The 19,688-nt window shown below is 38.7% G+C and overlaps 1 protein-coding gene across 7 annotated transcripts in view; it reads right to left on the reverse strand.

Moving 5' to 3' along the window:
- LCLAT1 (lysocardiolipin acyltransferase 1) overlaps positions 1-19,688 on the reverse strand; it is a 111,757-nt gene that overhangs the window by 40,633 nt on the left and 51,436 nt on the right. For all 7 annotated transcript variants that reach the window (XM_063152431.1, XM_063152427.1, XM_063152426.1 and 4 more), the window contains 2 exons: positions 18,400-18,546; positions 9,797-9,913 (listed from right to left, as the gene is read on the reverse strand). In XM_063152431.1, the coding sequence (XP_063008501.1) occupies positions 9,797-9,913; positions 18,400-18,546 (264 nt within the window). The remainder of the gene's footprint in view (positions 1-9,796; positions 9,914-18,399; positions 18,547-19,688) is intronic.

The raw sequence follows: 19,688 nt of genomic DNA on the forward strand, positions 1-19,688 counted from the left end.
GCTTTTAAACGCCAGTACCCATAGCAACTTCAAGGCAAGGCAAACGTGCCATTGCTCACAAATTCCAATGTCTCTGAAGCATTTTCAAAATGCTTCTCTTCTTTTTATTTATTGTGCAGGCTCTTCTTTTCTCCTAATAGATGTCCTTACTGTCTGCCATGCCAGAATCCATCAGGTCAGGCTGGCTCCTTTCAGAGCAGAGCAGTGAAGGACCAGTGATCAGGAGAAGCCCTGCTCAGGACCCTGCTTCTGGAATGATTTAATAATCATCAAGAGCATTTATTTTTATTGCTAGACTACAAGGGCAACAATTACTATCTTTGCAAACAAAATGACAGTTTTGCAGAAGTCTAAATATAGATGATAGGCATTTCAGAGATGCTTATTTTAAGATGCTATTTGTTTTTAATGGTGTGAAATAGAATTAGAGAGAGACACTACTGACTCAAACGTGTATTAAAACAGTTCTCCAACTCTTAATTGGTAATCATTCTACAAATAAATGAATTTATGGGAAAATATATTCAAATCCTACAGCTGTAATATACTTCATTATAACACTTACTACATGTTGCACTTCAAATTACTGGCATGGCACACAGGCAGTAAAGGGAAATCCTTCCTCTATCCCACCAACGTTTAGTGAGAACACAGAGAGCCAAGACCTTGCTTCCTGCCCTCCAAAATCCTGCAGTTCAGAAAAAGGTTGACAAAATAAGTCTCAAAGACAGGAATATTTCAGATTACATATAAAGTGATGAATGAGGTGTAGAGTTGAATTTATGCTGAAGTTTATGTTTTGATAAAAATCTATTTTAAAAAGCATTTATGCTTTACTACAATTTTTCCCAAGCTCCTCTGCCCCCTGATGTTTTTCGTTTTTCAGTATCAGTCCCATAGCAACATGCAGGATTCGTGGCTGTGGCACTGCTCAAACATCTCTGGAGCAGAGCCTTGCAAATGATTGCTAAACTCAGGGATCTGAGTCAGCTTGGAAAAGTCTGATGCTGGGCTCATTTTTTATATCCTGAAAATAGTGGCAGGGGACTGGGAGGAGGGCAAAGGGAAGGAGAGCTGAAGCTGCAACAGCAGAAAGGAATGAAAGAAACAAACTACTTAAGATTTAATGATACATAAGCAGCATATTTTGCAAGTAGATGTGATTGAGAGCTTTATTACTGTCTTACAGATTTGGAGGCTATATCTGAACAGTTTGAGGATTCCAACATTTCCAGTAACTGAAAGGATACTCTATGGACCTTCTCCCCTGCCAGTAATTACTCATACAGCAAAGTGGTTATCAAGAATACACAAAACACATTTGCAGCAACCTTAATGCAGCTGGAAATAAAAACAGCTAGCATCTGCAAAAAGTGGAAGACTGGAGAATCCAAAAAAATGACTGAGAATCTCCTGTACAATAGGACTCTTGATTTGGGATTAGTCTATTCAGCCTGTAGATGCTGCTATTTTTCTAATAAAACACATCAGGAAACATCATCTCTTAACGGAAACTAAAGCAGTTAAAAAACAAAAAAGAAAAAGAGACTATGGAAAAAGTATGTTTAGGTTCCTCTCTACTCAAGACTGCTTGAAGCAATTATCTGCCTTACTAATAAACCAAGCTGAGAAATGGGTAAGCTGTGTAAAGCATGTGGTAATAGCATGTGAAACAAATAGATGCCAATACTATTCCTCTGCTTATAGGAATTAATTTCAACTTCAGCAATAATTAAATAGGCTACCAATCCAACCAAGATCATCTGCAAATTGTCGGATCATTGGCTGACAAGAAAGAGGAGTAATTAATGAACTTGTACTTTACCTCAGCCTCACCTATTGTCTGTCCTAAGTCTTTAAAAACAGCCATAAAGCTCAGTACTCAAAACACACAAATCATGAATGACCTTTCAAAACATACACCCAGAGAGATGCTGACCCAGTCTAGACCAGCAGATACAACTTGTTACTCACAGTCCTGGTCCACCACCTAGTCAAAGCACATTAACTACTAGAAAAATCTTTCTTAAAAATATCTTCAAGAGAAAAAAAAAACATAAAATCAAAGAGCAGGAATAGTTTTATAATTCTGAAGAAAATAATTCTAGTTTTTCCTGAAAAATCTCTTTTCCTGAACTCATTGGTGGCCAAGCTTAGTTTTTACATATGCAATCTGATGAGCTAGCATCGTTCCAGGCCTCCAGTTGAAGCAATTAAAAAAGTCCACCCTCGCCAAACATTACCACATCGTTACCACAGATACTGTGTATTCGAGTCAAGGGAAAACAGTGGAAACCTCTAATACCACTGTGGGGTAACTGCTGGCAAATGCTAAGTTTTTAGTATGGTTACCACTGCAACTATTAATAACCTGTGAGGAGGTAAATGGAAAATGATCCACTGCATGGTGTATCTGCTTGTCACAAGCCATGACTCACACGTGAGAGACTGCAAGGGAATTACTGCAGTAGGTGGACGTTCAGAGGCTCGAGAACGTAAAACCTGAAATATTTCCGATGAATACCACAGATGTGTGGTGACTCAAACGTGTCACCCTGCAAACACTGGAGGGGCAGCGATTCTTACACCATAAACTCTTCAGTGAAAGGCTCTGCTCCCTTCTCAATAGCAGTGGGGGGTAGAAAGAGCAAAGGATGGGGGTTGACAGAAAAGAGTGGTTCGGAAAAAGCAAATCCTTCCCAGGAGGAACGAAACAATGGACTGTTTTCCACAGAGGTGGGGTGAGCAGTGTAGAATGTTGCTCCAGTAAGACATGAAAGAAGAGAAACAGAAACTTCAACGTGTACCAAAGGCCAGAAAATATCTAACAGAAAGCTGGTGCTCATTCTGAGAAGCACATCACAGCCAACACACGCAGATGTTTGCAAGATATGGTAATCATCAGCGGTTAACATGATTCTGGAAAAAGTCGAGCTGCCCTTTCCCATGTTCCAGAGTACAGAGACAACTGTCAGCATTTGCAATAAAGCACAACAGCCTGCATCCGATTTTCTGCTTTGCTGAATTTCACAGACATGCCCAGTGATAAAAGCATGCTTTTGAACCAGGTCCCTGCTTTTTTTTTATATATGACTAATGTTATGAATTTTTTACTGAGACACAAAAGGCATAAAAAGTATGCAAGCTTCAATTTACATACTGATATTTCTGTATCAAAGGCTATGCTATTTAATGCACAGGATCCAATTCTCATAAAAGCAGAAGATCAATTACAGCAGTTAGTGAAGCTCTAATATTGCATTTTCAGCTAAAAACTTGCTCAAAGCTCTTTTACAATAGCTCAGTAATTTCAGAGTATCAATCTACTTAGTAACATGACTCTGGGAGGAACACATGCATAAAGGAAAAAGAAATCCTGAAGAAAGAATTTCCTTGCATTAAAGAATGATGGTTTAGAGCTGCTGTTTAATCTCTGCAAATCTGATGGACATACGGGGGAAATTAGTTGATTGAGGACCCAAAGCTAAGGCTGATGTAGACACTTATGTTTTCCCATTTCAAAAACAGACTGGTTTTAGTTTACACAACTGAGCAACCAGCACAAACAGGCAAGAGCTGCTCTGAGAGATGGCAGTGCTGGTCAGTGTGCAAGCTCTGGCCTTGCCAAAACCCACAGAAATTTTGGCAGTGGTCCAATGTATAATTCTAAGAGTCAGAAATCTGTTCAGTCACAAAGAGGGAGGCTAAATTTTGTTGAAAGAACAAATCTAACATTTTCTGTAATTTGATGTGGGGCCTTTCTATGTCCTATACTTTTGTTACACACAAGACAAATTATGCACAAACCTGGAAACTGCTGCAGTCCTGCTACATAAAACCTCTGCAGGTAATTCAGCAGACACTTCTGTGATTGAGACCCACATGCCTCACCCAATATATATGTGAAGAGGAAAGAAACTATGTAATCAAAATAAAAAGCAGTTTATTTAATATGCACATTTATTCATTCATACACCCCTATTACCACAGCCTGAACATTTCAGTCAATGAGTAGACCTGATTTTCACACTTGCATCAATTTTCTCTTTAAAAATCTAACACACTTAGAAATTGGTATTACTTTGATTTATGTTTGAAAGAACAAATTGGCACCTGCCTTGTAAGCTGAAGGTGCTTTGGACATAAGTGTTATCAACACCAGAAGACAAGACCCCTGGTAGCTTTTCTCACTGACGTTTCATCAACTCATACAAGCAACCTCCTGCCTCTCTTTCAAAGGTGGAGTAACAAAAAAGCTCTGAGAGCTCATAAACTTTGGCTACTTGAAGCTGAAGGGTTTCATTAATAAATATTCTTGGTGCACAGCAAGGATGTCCAGGCACTGCTCACAGAGACCTGCTGCCTAACCCTGACTACTTCACACCTCAGCAAAGGGGAGCCAAACCACGTGTCAGCTTTCAGGAACTGTTAATCATCATCTCCTACTGACTGCCTTCTACACTGATCTGCAAATCACAAACTGTCTCTCTCCATTATTAGCTCAAAAGTGCCGTGTAAGCAAATTGCACCAGAACCCAAATAAATGCCATGAAGAGTTCAATATATAAATATGCATATCTGTATACTCTAACTCCCAGAAAATCTGAATCTATACTACTACTGAACCTAAATAGTCACTAAGCATCCCAGGATTAAAGCGTTTACAGTTTTATATAGAGATAACCTGGATTGAACACCTAAAGAAAACTTTCCTGCCCTAGCCATGAATCAGGTTGAATACCTGCATGTAATTACTGAAGCAACTGCAAAACCCAGGTATGAACATTAGAAGATACAGATTAGCTTCAACTGTGTGTGTATAAACATTAATTTTAGGGCAAAACTATCAATTCTAAATCAATCATGGAAAAAGGATGAGAATCAGTTTCTTTCCATCAGTAAGAATGTGCAATGAAGGCAAGCATGTTAAATTTGTATCTTTGTTATTTTGGGATCCTGCAGTTGGCAGATGTTATCTGCAATATTTTTTTCAGTTGGCTAATTATGAACCAGAAATAAATTCAAAGCTGAAATACTATAATAAGACAACTAATTCTGACTAGTCATTATACTGTACAACCAGTAAAATATAAACCCCACAATGGGAACATCCAGTCCAATGTATCCAGCTATTAAAGACTGTTGATGGCTGTAGAGGAAGTGTCAAAAAGAGGTCAGTTTAAATTTAATGTTGGCAGAAATGACTGTCTACAAAAGCATGAATAATCTTCTAATGATGCTTTAAAGTGTTAGCTCTGTCTTAACACTTACTGTTTATTTAGTCCTGAGAAAATGCTTAAAAGCCATGAAGCAATTTTAAGAAAACATTTGTAAACAGCTATTTTCTCTTGACAGACTATTTGGCCACAATTACAGATATTATGCCAAGATAATATATGTAATTCAATGAATCCAGACAATATTGAATCAAATCAAACCAGTATTATTTTCCATCTCTTTGAAACTGAGCATTCAAGTCAGCTGAACTTTCAATGTCATTTGGCACTTCAGAAAAAACTTTACAAAATACAAACAGGTCTGAAAACCTACACGTCATTCCTGAGTAACCTCCTGACCTCTTACAGAAGGATCTCACAAAGTGGATCTTCAAGAACATTATATAAACCACAAATGTTTTCAATTAACATTGTTAATGGCATGATTTTATAAAGGTCTTATTTAAATTCCTTCACATTTCAGCCCTTTTCAAAGTCCCACATTTTGTAAAAAGAGATGAGTTACCTTAACCCAAGTTCTGACAAAAATTACTCCACAAATAACATCTACTCAGAATTTCAGTCTTAAAAAAAGGATTAAATATGATTCTAGGAGATGGCTAAAGAGAGGGATTAACTAAAAAAAGTAATGATCAATCCTCATTTTGGAGGCTGGAGTTCACTTTCTATTGCTCATTCACATGTTCTTACTCCGTCTTTCAAAAAATGCTCATCTTTGTTCCCCAAAGAAACACAGCAAAAATCTCTAGTAGTTTTTTACCAGGTGCTGATGGAAATCAGGATTCCTTACAGTGCAGACAAGACAAATGATTAACTTGATCAAATGAACAGAATTAGAAAGAAGCAAATCACCTATTTTATTTCTCTTAGCTTTCCATCAATAGTCAACCAACCAGATACCTTTTGCCTGAAAACTAGCAACAGCTTAAGTCCTTATTCTCTTGAGATATCTATGATTAATTATACATCTAAAGCTGTTCATAGTCTGTGTTTACTCTTGGGTGACTCTATGGTTTCTATGAATAAGAAGACAACAATGTTATGGATTTTTTGGCACTTGTTTTGGCACTTGAGCATAATGAAAGGAAAAACCAGTCAACTTCTATGTGGATTTTTGTTTAGAAGAGACAGCTTAGGGGGAAAGAGCTACCACTTGGATGAATCAGAATGGGGAAAGAAAAGGTATGAGTCAAAAGCCAAGGAGATGTACTACCTAAACATCTTTTATTGGTTTTTGGTGGACATCATATAGGTCTTTTTTTCTTAGCTCCCATAATCTCAGCAGTGACTTAAAAACCATCACCACAACATCTATGGGCCAAAAACCCCAAATAGTTGAAATAATGACCCTATAAGAAAGAGAAGCCAGCCAGAGGAGTTTGAGTGCTTTTTTCCACCTATGGAAAGCAAAGAACAGGTAAGAGTTTGGTTTATGCTGGCAGTGCTTCCTCTAGGAACAAAGTCCTTTGCACAGACACAGGCAAAATTTTATTGAAGGTTATTTTCACCTGATTCTTCATTTCCTATTCAGAAGTGTGGGATCTCAGCACCTCAGGACGGAGGTGCAGAGTGGCCGAGATCACCCTTGGGAGTCCTGGAATGTTGCCAGAAGTGTCTGGTGGCTGGACTTTGATCCTACACAGGAGATGACACCTGTATGAGGATGGGAGGATTTCACTGGGTGAATAGTGAAGGGATAAGTTAATTAGAGTGTAAGACACAGGGTTTAGGATTTCTGTACAGGGGGGTCTAAAGAAGTAAGATGGAGGAATTGGGGCGTGTCCTGTTCTTCTTCTTCTTCTTCTTGGCCTCCATCTTCTGTGGTGATGTTGGCACTTTGGGATTGGTTATTACTAAAAGTGCACTGGTTAATAAGGGAAAAAAGGTATTGGGGAAAAATAATAAATATTGTATACGTAACTTCGAGTATAAAGATAAGTGACCACCCTCAGTGTGCCCATGGCTGACATGCTGTGCAGACCTCTGTCGGGCCAAGAGAAAATCTTTTAGATAAACAATTAATAAACACCGAGACCGAGAAAAGATCAGAAGTCTCTTCTCGTCCTTTGAAGCGCGGGCTGTCCAAGGCCACCTAAACAGCCGAGAAACCGACACAGAAGGGTCACTAATAGTCATTTTTATATAATAATAGGTAATTCTTTCATGCTACAGTTTGTGATGCATATTTATCAGGCTTCTTGCCAAATTAAATTAGTTCCTTCAACATTTGAAAAGCAGTTAAACTTCTAATTACATTTCCCCCCTCTTTTCATCAACCTATTTTTGGAGCAAAATAATGTACACAGGCCTGAAGAAAAGACTCAGGAGCCTCAGGAATGGAAAACAGCCACAAGCCAAAATGTATTCACAGGAGAGCTGTAGGGCAGTAAGGTTGTCATCTATGCACAAAAATACTTTCAAAGACATAAACATGTTAAAATCACCACCACTCCCTCCTGCATGTTGAAGTCACACACACTGCTTTGTGCCTGCAGGTATGAGCAGTAAAAAAAAAAAAATCAAATCTGGTTTTATGATTATTACTATGATTGTAGCATTAAGACAATTCAGAAATGGAGACTCAGGTCAACACTATATCCCTTGACAGTCCTGGTTTTACTTACTACTGCTAGCTTCAGAAAATAGGATTATAAGAAAGCATTCTATCAGTTTAAGTTATGACTCAAACCAAAGATGCACAATAACACCAAGTATCAACTGGGCCATCTGCATCTGAATATCAACCTTGATATCTATACTGTACAGATGAAAAGACAGAGATTGATATATATTTGCACATCTATAAAATATAATGAAGTATTTTAAAATGCAGCAACTACAGATGAGTTATATATATATATATACATATATAAAAAACCCCAAAACTTTTCAACACAAATGGTCCCCATTTTGCACACTTGGAAGCAGTTGAAAACCAATTCTTAAATTAACAAGTAATAACCAAGTACTTTAAAATGCTACTTGAACTACCTTCTCCCACACAATTTACTACATAATAGCATACAGTTATAATATATATATAGCCTACAACGCCTTTCAAAGTATCCAATATCTAGTAAATTCAACACAAAAGGGACATTAATATTTCACACAATATTTGCCTGCCTTAAATAAAAAGGAGATGTAAAACCACTTCAAAGGCTGGACTGTTATTGTTTTTCCCCCAGCTTTCTACTGCATAAAATCAGTTAATCAGCCTCAAATATTTTCCTTTTCATAACCCAACCACCTAATTTGCAAAGATTGCTCATAGAGCAATGGAAGAGAAAAACATTTTTATGAAATTAGAAAATTACTGTATACCACAAAGCTTGCTCCTGCAGCAAATACATAATTTTTTTACAGTTATTAATATTTCAAGTAGAAAACACTTCTTTAACTGAAAATTTATTCCAGTTTGAAATACTGTTATGCACTAGGTTAACTTAATGCTGTGAAGTTTTAAGTATAGGAAGTTTTTGAAACTGTGCATGTGGCAAATTTTTTTACTACAGCAAATTGAGTAATAAACATTCAAGAGAGATGAAAATCGAAGGTGTCAAGCTCTGAATGTGCAATAGGGTCAAAGAGATAAATGGGATTGTCCAGCTGGACAAAATTCCAAAGTGCTTGCAGTGATTTTAGGGTATCTGCTTAGAAGGAAGCAGGTAAAATGCAAGCCAGGTCTGCCTTCAAAAATCCAAGCAAAGATTCCAGCTAGAAAAAAACCTACCAGAAGGCCCCTATTCTTTTTAATAATCTCAAACTTCTTCTTCTGGCAGTCAAAATAACCAGCATGTGGTAAAGATCTGGAATTGCTTTTCCCTGAAGAACCAGCCTATAAAAAAGTCACTTCATATCTACTGTGCATGTTTATTTTCTTCAACCATATATCCTGCAAATATTCACTCATCTGTACTTGAATCCCTGCCACATCTGTACCATTTAAAGGTTACATCCTGATGGCCTCAACCTCCTCAAAGTGCCCATTCCCAAAACAACTCCCAGACATCTCAGTGTAACAATCACATCTTCAACCCTAATGCCTAGATTAATATTGGGATGGAAAACCACTTCTGGGTAAAAAGTATCACACATTTTCTTGCCCACTACCCTGCCAAGCAGCACAACTTGTATTTCACACAGCTTCTCTGAGTCACCATCACCCCAAACATCTGGCAGCACTGGGCGGCTGACTTGCTGAGTTTCCATGCTGCTGTGCATTCCCCTTGTCCATTTAACATAACAATTCATTTACCCAGCTCTCAGAATTAAACCCAGAAGCCTTTTCTGAGAGGGCAGTGACATACGTGCCTGTGTGTTCAGTGTCAACCACCCACTCGGGGTTGAGGACGGTACAGGCTGAACTTCCTTGAGATTTTTTCCACTGATTTCTGATGTAAGTCTGCTAAACAAGCTAAAATACTTAAAACTAAACAACACAAAAGTTGCTTCCATTCCCTGCATACCTCCTGATGATATCAGTGTCTGTTATCAAGTCTCAAATCTCTCCATGTTACAATCATTTTAAAGGAAAAACAAGGGCAGGGCAGGATTACCTTCCCTTAGACGCTCAACCACAAAGGTGAATCCGGTCGTTCGCGGGTGTAACACGTACTCGTATTTTTTCAGTCCGTTCTTCTCAGCAAATGCATGACTGCGGGCTTTGGTATTGTCTGAGGAGAGAAGGAGAAGCAGCACTCGGTGTTACTGTGCACACAGACCATGGATTAAATGGAATGATTACACGACAGGAAGGACACAACAGCAGCTCACACAGTACGGATGTGGAGGCAGACACAAGTGTGCTTTCAGTTGGCCATACCATGGTATGAGGAAGAGCCATGTGGATTGCAAGAAAAGCCTTTTTACCCTCTCACTTCATTTTAGCAAATCATCAGCAAATCTTTCATACTTTATCAAATGCAATCTGAGATTTATAAGTCTGTTAATAACTCTCTGTACACTTCAATACCCATTCTACAGTGTATTAATTGGCTCAACTGTGTTTTGGGGTTTTTTTCAACTCAAAAAGCACAACATACAGTAATGTAAGTTTCATATTACAGAGATACCTTGAAGTCAGTGTTTAACCACACTACATTTATTTCAGAAAGAAAATATTAAAAAGAGGAAAGCAGTTAATCTAATAGCTTAAAATGGTATTTTACATCTTCATTCTGAACTTGCCATGTTTTATTCATCAACCTGTGCTGCACACAGTTCCCCATTTTAACTTTCTGACCAAGCATCTCAGTGCCACAACACATGCCTGCCACTGTACACACAGTACATGCAAGGCAGCTGGAAAGCACCATGGCTAAACCCCATGACAAGTGTATTTTAAACCTCTGGTAATCAAAAAAACTCATGAGAAAACCAAAGGCCTTCCAGAGCTGGTTGCTAAGAGAGCCCACTAAGAAAGGAAGACAAGGACACCAAAGCAAAAACTTCTGGAGACAGGTGGAGAGGAGGCAATTTGTTCTCCTGTGATGTGCAGGAGGCTCTTCCAAGCAGCCTCAGTCAACAGCCAAAAGGACTTTGCTGGCCACATTCAGCTCTTTACTGCGGGTCCTGCTGTGCCTCCCCTGGGGCCAAAAGGCAATGGACATCTGCAGGGTTCCCTTGGCAACATGGCAAAAATCAATTTGAGCAAATAACTTATTTAATAACTCATACATATGAAGTTTAACAGGTGCTTAAAAGACAAAATCCCAGCAACAGATGTATGGAAAAAAATCACTGCTTGAGCAATCTATTTTATTTTTAAAACAAAAATTTATTTTTTAAGGGTCCACAGTTAAGCTTAACAGAGATGGAAGATAAAGTAATAGAAAACATATTGCTGTTTAATCATTTAACACAAGTGATACTTAGAGATAAATCCTTCCTTTTACAGTCCTCCCAATTTTTCCTGTAACAGTACAATAGCACAAGTGAACAAATCAAGAGCAGTGAGAGATTTCTTTTTTGCTGTAATGTAACATTCCCCCATCTTTCTTTTGTCCCTAAATTATATGACCTCTTTATTTCTCAAAAATGCTGGTGCCCCTTCTAGAGGTTTGTCAACCAATTAATAAATGCTATAACATATCACCACACTAAATATCTTTTCCATGTGACCTACTGTTTCCATGCCTGAGAAAGCTGCTTTTCATATATGCAAGCCTTGAGATTCACTGCACAGATCTCCTGACCATGTGATTTGAAGGAAAGGAAAGCTGTTGCACAGTAGCCAAGCAAGTGATTCAGCAAAGAGGATCCAAAGATTTAATTCTTGCCAAATTGCCAAGACATACAAATACTTGAAAAATATTATAACTTCAAAAAGCACTGCTAAAATTATGGAATGTGTGAAATACTAAAATTACACTTGGCTAGGTAATTTAATTTATCTTCCCTTGGACATACACATTATGTCTTTAACCACATAGTCAGAATATCTATTTTTGTCTGCTCAACTACTACTCCATTCAATACTGCAAATGACTATTCTGAATCAGCAAAGGGGACTTGCCTTGCAGACTCCCACTGCAATGGCAAAAGTTGCAAAGGGAACCATGAGCCAGAATTGGAATGGCTGAAGAGGCAACAGTAATCTGGTAATTATTAAATGCTCCTCCAAAAAAACAGGTTCTACCTCTTAGGTGCACCAGTATTAGCTCATGAACAAAACTATTTTCTAAGAAATGACACTGATGACCAAGTCTGTTCCTATAAAAACTACCAAAATCAAGAGTTCCTTTCCAGATTCTGGAATGGTTTGAGTAAAATGTTTTAAATTTATTTATCACAAAAGTTCTTAAGGTGATGTACTGTTGTTTCCAAAGGACAGAAGTATCATATTCTTCATTTTCAGCATATCCAAGTTTGGGTTTCACTTCAGAAAATCTGCAAATCAAGTCAATCAGAGCTTTGAGACACAAGTGCCATATACATCTACATAAAGGTAAGCAGTCTAAAACAAGAATTCTAAGTTTTAAGCACATCAAAGTGCACACAGTTAATGAGCACTCAGAACTCTCTCTGTGTATCTGCTCACTAGCACCTTGCTTCAGAGGGAGCACAAAAATGCTCCTTGGTGTTTGCAAAACTCTCCTACTTGCACTAAAGATAAGCAAGGAGTGAAAGGACACTTATGTTGTCTGAGTAAAACCCAACTGATGCTGCAAGAAAAATCTGGGACCTCCAGTGCCCATCACCTTGAAGTAATCATCTTCAAACTTCTTCTAAGTGCACCTCCCTGTACTTGGCAAGAACTCACTGTAAACATCTGCAAAACATCTTCCAAATTTCCCTTTACTACACTGCCTTTCTGAAATGTGTGAACAGCTGGACATCAGCACACTGGCCAACACTATTCAGCTATTTCCTGACATTTGTATGCCTGTCTTGCCTCTGGACTGTAAGTTTTATATAACAGAGACTGCTCCCCTCCCTTTTTGCATGACCCTAGTGTAATGGGATTTTACAACTAGAATAATGCTCCCAGCTAACACAACGATCATTGTCATCTGGAAAAATCATCTCCCTCTCCCCTTCCTAACAACTATAAAGCCACAGGTCTTTGTGCATTAAACATTATTTATTACAGCAACTCAGGAAGGTCAATGTGCTTTGATGATATACTGAAAGCAAGGGTAGCATAAGCCTCCACACTACAAAAAAGTAGGAATGATGCCCTTCCTCCCCCTTCTGTAATCTTGGCATTGGAAAAAACCCCAGTTTCTTGTTCTTTTATTACTTATGACTAAATGTTCTGACTGCCATCTCATCCAATGTAAGGACCTTGGTGCCCACTGCTGTTTAGGATCCTTGTGCCAGACACCAGTGCCCAAACTTTTTGGGGGAGATTCAGAGCAAATTTTGCTGCTCAGAACCAGAGGCAACAAAAGGCAGAACATGCAATGCTCCCCGTTCTGTGAAATCTAGAGGTTAGAAAACCAATCCAGGAAATTAGAAACCCATTTTTATATCCTCAGCAGCTTGAGGGAATTCACACAACCAATGCCTCTTTAAAATCCCATAATCAATAGACCAGGCTACACTGTCAATGCAGCAAAACTCATGCAGATGTCTTATTGTTCCATAGTCAAGTTTATAACAGTCTTAGGTGGAATAATAAAAAAAAAAAGTGAAAGATGCCTAAAAACTTCCTCAAAAAGAGGAAAAACATACGTCCTTTTCTTCTAAACTACCAACATAAATAGCATCAAGCAGCTCTTGAAACAGGTCCTACAAATGCACTCAGTTTACCTCAGTCTCCAAAAGCCACTCACATAGTTTGGCTGGCTAAAGGTAATGTCCCCTATCACCAAGCCCTCTGAAGAGCTGAGCAAATGTTGCTTTCTAGGAACAAGTATTTTCTTTCCTACATTGTATTAAAGTCAAAGCAAATTTAGTCTTCAAGTTTTTGCTCATCATTCCTATTAGGAGTATTTTAACCACTTGGTTCTCTTTGCTTTTAAAAAGCAATAAGGACAATAACTCATTTTTATGGAAAGCACCAGTTTATCAGCTGAGGGTGATGTGGGACATTTCCAGGGCTGCTTCATGCCCTGTCTCCTCAGATCTCACACCAACTTGCCTCTCCTTCCCTGTCTCCTTCAGCTAATGCATGCAGGCTCCCAGAGCATGTTCTTTGGGGTGGTGACAGGTACAACCATCCAGTTTATTTGAGTCTTTAGACTTTTCTGCAGAGCAACTATCAAACTACACAAAAATACAAGAATTTAGGGATTCTTGCCAAAACTTCTTAGGTTTTTTTGTGCTCCTGTGCCACCTTTGGTAAATAATTTCGTTATATTTTTCCCACTTTTCTCCAAATCCCATTTGCCACACTCTAAAATTACTGGCAAAGCTCAAAGTCAGCATTTTCTAGAAGCACCACACCTCAAAATTTCATTTAAAGTAACTGAAGGAAGAAATGTTGCTACCACATTTTCTTTATTTTTGAGTTACAGATTTTAAAGAAATGCTCCTGAAAAGCTGTGCATAAAATTAACAATTTTTTCCTTTTTTTACTAAAATGGTATTTTTAGCTTGTGAGCTGAAATTTGATATTAAGTACTACCCTTTTCTTTAATTTCACTTGTGATAAAAACGCACTGATAAAAACATGCATGTTCTTCTGTGACTTCAAGTACTCTCAAATTATATTAGTGCCAGACAGTGAAAGAGTAAATGAGTACTCCAAAAGTCTCTCAAATTAGATAAAAAATAAAATCCTCATTTTCCTATTAGAGGTTTGCATAGAAATGATAAAGCTTTATTGGCTCACAGTTAATACTTGGAGAAAAAAGGAAGCAATTTTTCTTACTTGTGCTACTTTCAACCTATTCCACGTTAGAGTAACCCCTTTCAGTGCTTCTGATCAATATTTTCTTTGCCCTACCAAAGCATATCACATTTACTAGCAAAGTTAAAAAGCCAACTGCAGTTCATTGTTACCTTCTGTCATCCACATCACATCACCCCTGCCAAAATCTGAACTTCAGCAAGCTTTCCTACTTGCTTTTTAGCTGCTCCTCAAGGAAAAAAGCTCTGTGCAATCACACTCTGTCCACCTGTTTGTTCCCCTTAACTTTTGAAGCTATTGCCCCCTGCAAACACAGTTTATCAGGGACAAGAGGTTCAAAGACAATCCAGCCCAGCAGAAGCTTCAGAAAACCCTGGGCAAAGGCAAGCTTCTGCGAGCAGAGATGAGGGTCAGGGAGAGTGCAGGGCAGGCTGCTGGTGTGCCAGGGCTCTCAGCACAGCATGCAGAGCCCCCTGGGTGCCCCAGCACTGGCCAGGGCAGCACAGCCCAGGCAGCAGCAGGAGCTTTGGGCAGGAAACGTCACACGGAAGGGAACACAAGGGAAAGGAGCACTGGTGTGGAGAAAGGAACATGTACAGGGATGCACACACAGATCCAGAGGAAATCAGGCTGACCAGGCACAGAGCAACACAGCAACTTTTTTTTTTTCTGTTATTGCTTTCTGAAGAACGACTACAAACAGTCCTGTAAGGAACACCAGGAAAAACAAAACAGCAGGCAATATGGTGGGTTGTATTCCAGCTTTCTGGAAGCATGACACTCATGGTGGCTTTGTTTTCTTCAGGGCTTCAGAAAGCCTGGCTACATGTTTACCTGTTGAGAGCTTCTTTTTAAGCAATTACAATAAAATACCTTTGAGCTTTAACCTTCAAGTACTCCAGAGTGAAAAGATGGCCAACCTATCAGAAATAAGTATACAATTATGTAATTATTGCCTCAGCTCCTATACAATCCAGTCTGCAAATACAGTGTTCAGGGTTCATGACATTACTATTTCTAAAATTTATTTCTGTAGCATCTCCCACAGCAAAGTACTTCACCACCTTAAAGTCAGGCAAAATATAAATACAGTCATATTTTACATTTCTTGGAAATCTCATTCTCGAATACCTGAAAATATTATAAAGAGAAGTAAATCTATCATTGTCACATGGCCACTGAGAGGATAAAGAAATGACAGCAGCACAGAGCTGCACAGCAATTCTGCTATTCATTGATGCAGAATGTTACTTTTCATTTTAAGCATCAGAGGAATTTTGTTTTCAGAAGTAATTAGCAGTTTTACCATTTGGCCAGAAAACAAGTGTCACTGCCTCTATTTTTGCAAAATGTTCCCTACAATTCTGAGAAACTGTTCAGAAAAAAAGCAGTTTATTTCTTATTCTAAAGGATGGAACATGAAATTGCAACAGGTCCTAATACGTCAATAATGCAACAGTTTTCTGAAAATAATTTCTTCAAAAGGGTACATACATTATGGTCTAGCATTCTCATATGGCATACATTTACTGCTTGGTCAGGATTAGCTTGTCAAGGGATTTTTTCCTGTCTCCTACACTATTTTAAAATGTATATTAAGCAGTATTTCCTGTGAGGACAATCAGAGAGGAAGAGCTATTTACTTCCAGAGAAAAAAATACAGGGTTTTGTCCATCTGTATTCATCCTTTTAAGCACAAATGCAGTATCCAAGTGGCATTCAATACTTGATGGCAATTTAAGAGTGGTAAACACAGAACAGTTTAACACGTCAGAAGCCAGCACAGCAGTGCCCTATTGTCTTCCCTATCCATCACTCCATCCTTCCCACCATTCTGCTTCCTCCTGGGCTGCTCACACCCACCTGTGGTGGCCTCAGCAGAACAGCACAGTTAGTACATCTCCACTGGGCTTTGTGGAGTTAAAGAGAACATGTTACACAGGCATAAAGAAGGGAAATCAGAACAACAGAATTATCTTACCAAAGGGAAAAAAAAATCTGTCAACAACCTGTGTCCAGAAATTCAATTAGCTTTTTTTAAAATTAATTAAATAAAGAAATTTGTTCCCATGAGTTTCTCAGTGGAGGGATCAACAACTTATAACCAAGTTTAGCCTAAGTAATTTAAATCAGTAACTACAGCACAGAGAAAACCCTGTGTTTCCTTAAGCAGCTTTGCATTCAGGTAGGAGCATCCTCACCACTGTCTTTAGGACTCTGCAAGCACAAATGTTAACACACTGTGGCTGTCTTAGTCCTCAGCCAAATCTTTTTTAAACCTGCAATACAAAGCTTCCTCCAGTCTTTAAAAATCTGTTGTCTCTCAGGAATACTAGTTTCCTCTAGAGATTAGAAGGCATACAAAATTTATGGATAAATTCTAAACAATCCAATTCTTTCAGACATCTTGAGATGGAAACACCTGTTCAGAAAGTGTGAGTGCTCCAAGGAGGTGCCTCCTTACTCCATGAGCAAGATACAGATTGTACCTCATAATTTGAGCTAGGAGGAAACAGTTCCTCATGAATTCAAAGAAAAAAAAGTTGAAGTGAGATAATTTCATAGAATCTTGAAATGGTTTGGTTTGGAAGGGACCTTAAAGATCTCCTCATTCCAGCCTCTGGCCATGGGCAGGGTGGGACAGCTCCCACTAGAGCAGAGCCCCATCCAGCCTGGCCTTGAACACTTCCAGGGATGGAGCAGCCACAGCTCCTCTGGGCACCCTGTCCAAGGGCCTCACAATTTTTTTACTGAAGAAAATTCCATTCTTTTTCCTATCTTTAGATACAAGATAACCAATTCAACAAGACATGTCATGTGAAGAAGTCCAAGAATGTTCAATGAATTTATCCTCTTTAAGGAAAGCTGATCAAGTGATGATAATTCCCTACAGTGTGATAGCATCTGAATACTACACACATATCCATTTTAAGGATATTTGGAATATAGAAGGAAAAACAGCACCATATGTTAGTTATTTTTATACCATGTCTACTACTTACTGACATGTCTTTGCAATAAAATATGATTTGAGAATATCTGCAATGAAAAGTATAGCAAAAATCTTTAAAATAAGCCAGAAGATAGAAGCTTAATTGCAATTCATTTTCTATTTAAAGATAACACTTATCAAATCAGGCATCATGCTGAGGCACAAACCACCACAGAACATTCATACAGTATTTTCTTTTATAGGCACTTGAGTTGTCTTCAACATTGATTAACAGCTTCCTAATGATGCCATAAGATACCTGTATCAAGGTAGATATTTGATTAAAAATTAATGCTACAGGGTCAAACTCATTACATTTACTCCTATGATTATCTCAACATTTGTTTTACAGAGACACTTCCCTTATAGAGGCAGATAGAGACTGCTTCCAGTGCTTACATGGCCTAAGGAACAAGTATCTCCATGTTCCCCTCTTAAAACATTGGGCAAGAAATCAAATAGAATCATTAGTCCTTTTCAATCCCTCTTAGGGATTGAAATTGATCCCTCATTGGTATGAAATGATTTTGTCACAGTAATTCAGGAAATAGGAGCATGCAAGTGATATATTCCAGGTCCTGAAATCTGCTTTTGCTAATGCAGTGTATGTACAGTACTGACCAATAAAAAGCAGTGTCAATCAGTAGATGCTTTGCAATGTAAGTTATTTCAGGAAGACTGCAAAGTCTCCTAGTGGAACTGTGTTTGTGCCTCTCACATGAATCAGCACATTGTTTGATCATTTACTATCATTTCTACTACCCATGAGAACCAGGTCTGGCTCCTGCCTTGGACTTTCTTAAACTCTTTCCATAAACAACCAACAATTTCCATGTTGAACATTCCCTGAGAAGATGACAAGTACAGCCTACCTGTGAGATCAGTTCCCTCTGGAAAGATGAGGAGTTGCAGCGGTTCACGAATGTCACAGAAATAATCCAGCATTTTTTTGAAGTGACTCTTGTCGTTCTCCCACTTCCTCTGAACGAAAACAAAGGCTGCAACCTGCATCGCCCAGCCTGAAGTTTAAAAAAAAACACACCTTCAGCAACATTTCACTCTGATACTTCCACAGTGTCTGTAATTCCAAAGAATTTTATAAATTGTGTTAGATCTAATCTGCTGCCCGTCTGTTATCAACTCTGATTGAGAGCACTTGGTTACCTCGTAAAAAGAGTTTTGGATTGGTAAAAAAAAGAAAGTGTAAATGCATTCAAAACTCAAAACTCATTACCAGACCAAGAACTGGGTAAATGCTGTCCTGAAACAAGGTTGTAGCAAGGTGGGGGTTGATCTCTTCTCCCAAGCAACATGCACCAGAACAAGAAGAAATGGTTTTAAGTTGCACCAGGTTTAGATGGGATACCAGGAAAAAATTCTTCTCCAAAAGTGCTGTCAACCTAGCCCTAGGAACAAGCTACCAGAGGAGTGTTTGAGTCACCATCCCTGGGAGTATTTAAAAGCTGTGTAGATGTGCTGCTCAGGGATGCAGTGCAGAGGGATGTGCTCAGACTTGATAATCTTAAAGGTCTTTTCCAGCCTAAACAATGCCATGATTCTCTGAGGTGAAGCATTTAAAGCCAGAAAGTATCTGTTCCTTTGAGGGCTTTATTACATATACCTCCTTATAATTTTCATTACTCACAGAAGAAAATACTTTCAGCTTTTCTTTACACTTGATTATAGAATAAAAAATTATATCTATCTATTTGTTTGTATTAATACACAGAAAGATTTGCAGCTTGCTATCCAACTGACAATGTAAGGCAGTGAAGTAAGAGCAACTGTTGCTCAGCCTGCAGCTCAGGGGGGGCCACCCCATTATCTTCAGTATCTTCTTAGCTCTTTTTGGCACAAGTATATAGTGTACAGCATATCACATAGTATTACAAGTTCTGTCCATTAGCTCAGACAGCAGGATGAAAAATCAGGGCTCCAGCTCCACCACATGCCTGAGATGCTCCCTTCCTAAACAGGGCTCAGAAGAGCATGACACTGCCTTGCCACCGTACTTGGCGAGCTTGTACCTCATCAGAAAACCCGCCGAGAGATCCTGCACATCAAAGAGAAAACATCACAGCTGCCCATTCTCCTCTTTGCTCACCACCACTCTCAAAGCCTGTTTTTCCTTTGCTGGTGACTTACAGCATGTTATTCTTGC

Source organism: Melospiza melodia, chromosome 3, assembly GCF_035770615.1.
Source record: "Melospiza melodia melodia isolate bMelMel2 chromosome 3, bMelMel2.pri, whole genome shotgun sequence".
NCBI classification, from domain to species: domain Eukaryota; kingdom Metazoa; phylum Chordata; class Aves; order Passeriformes; family Passerellidae; genus Melospiza; species Melospiza melodia.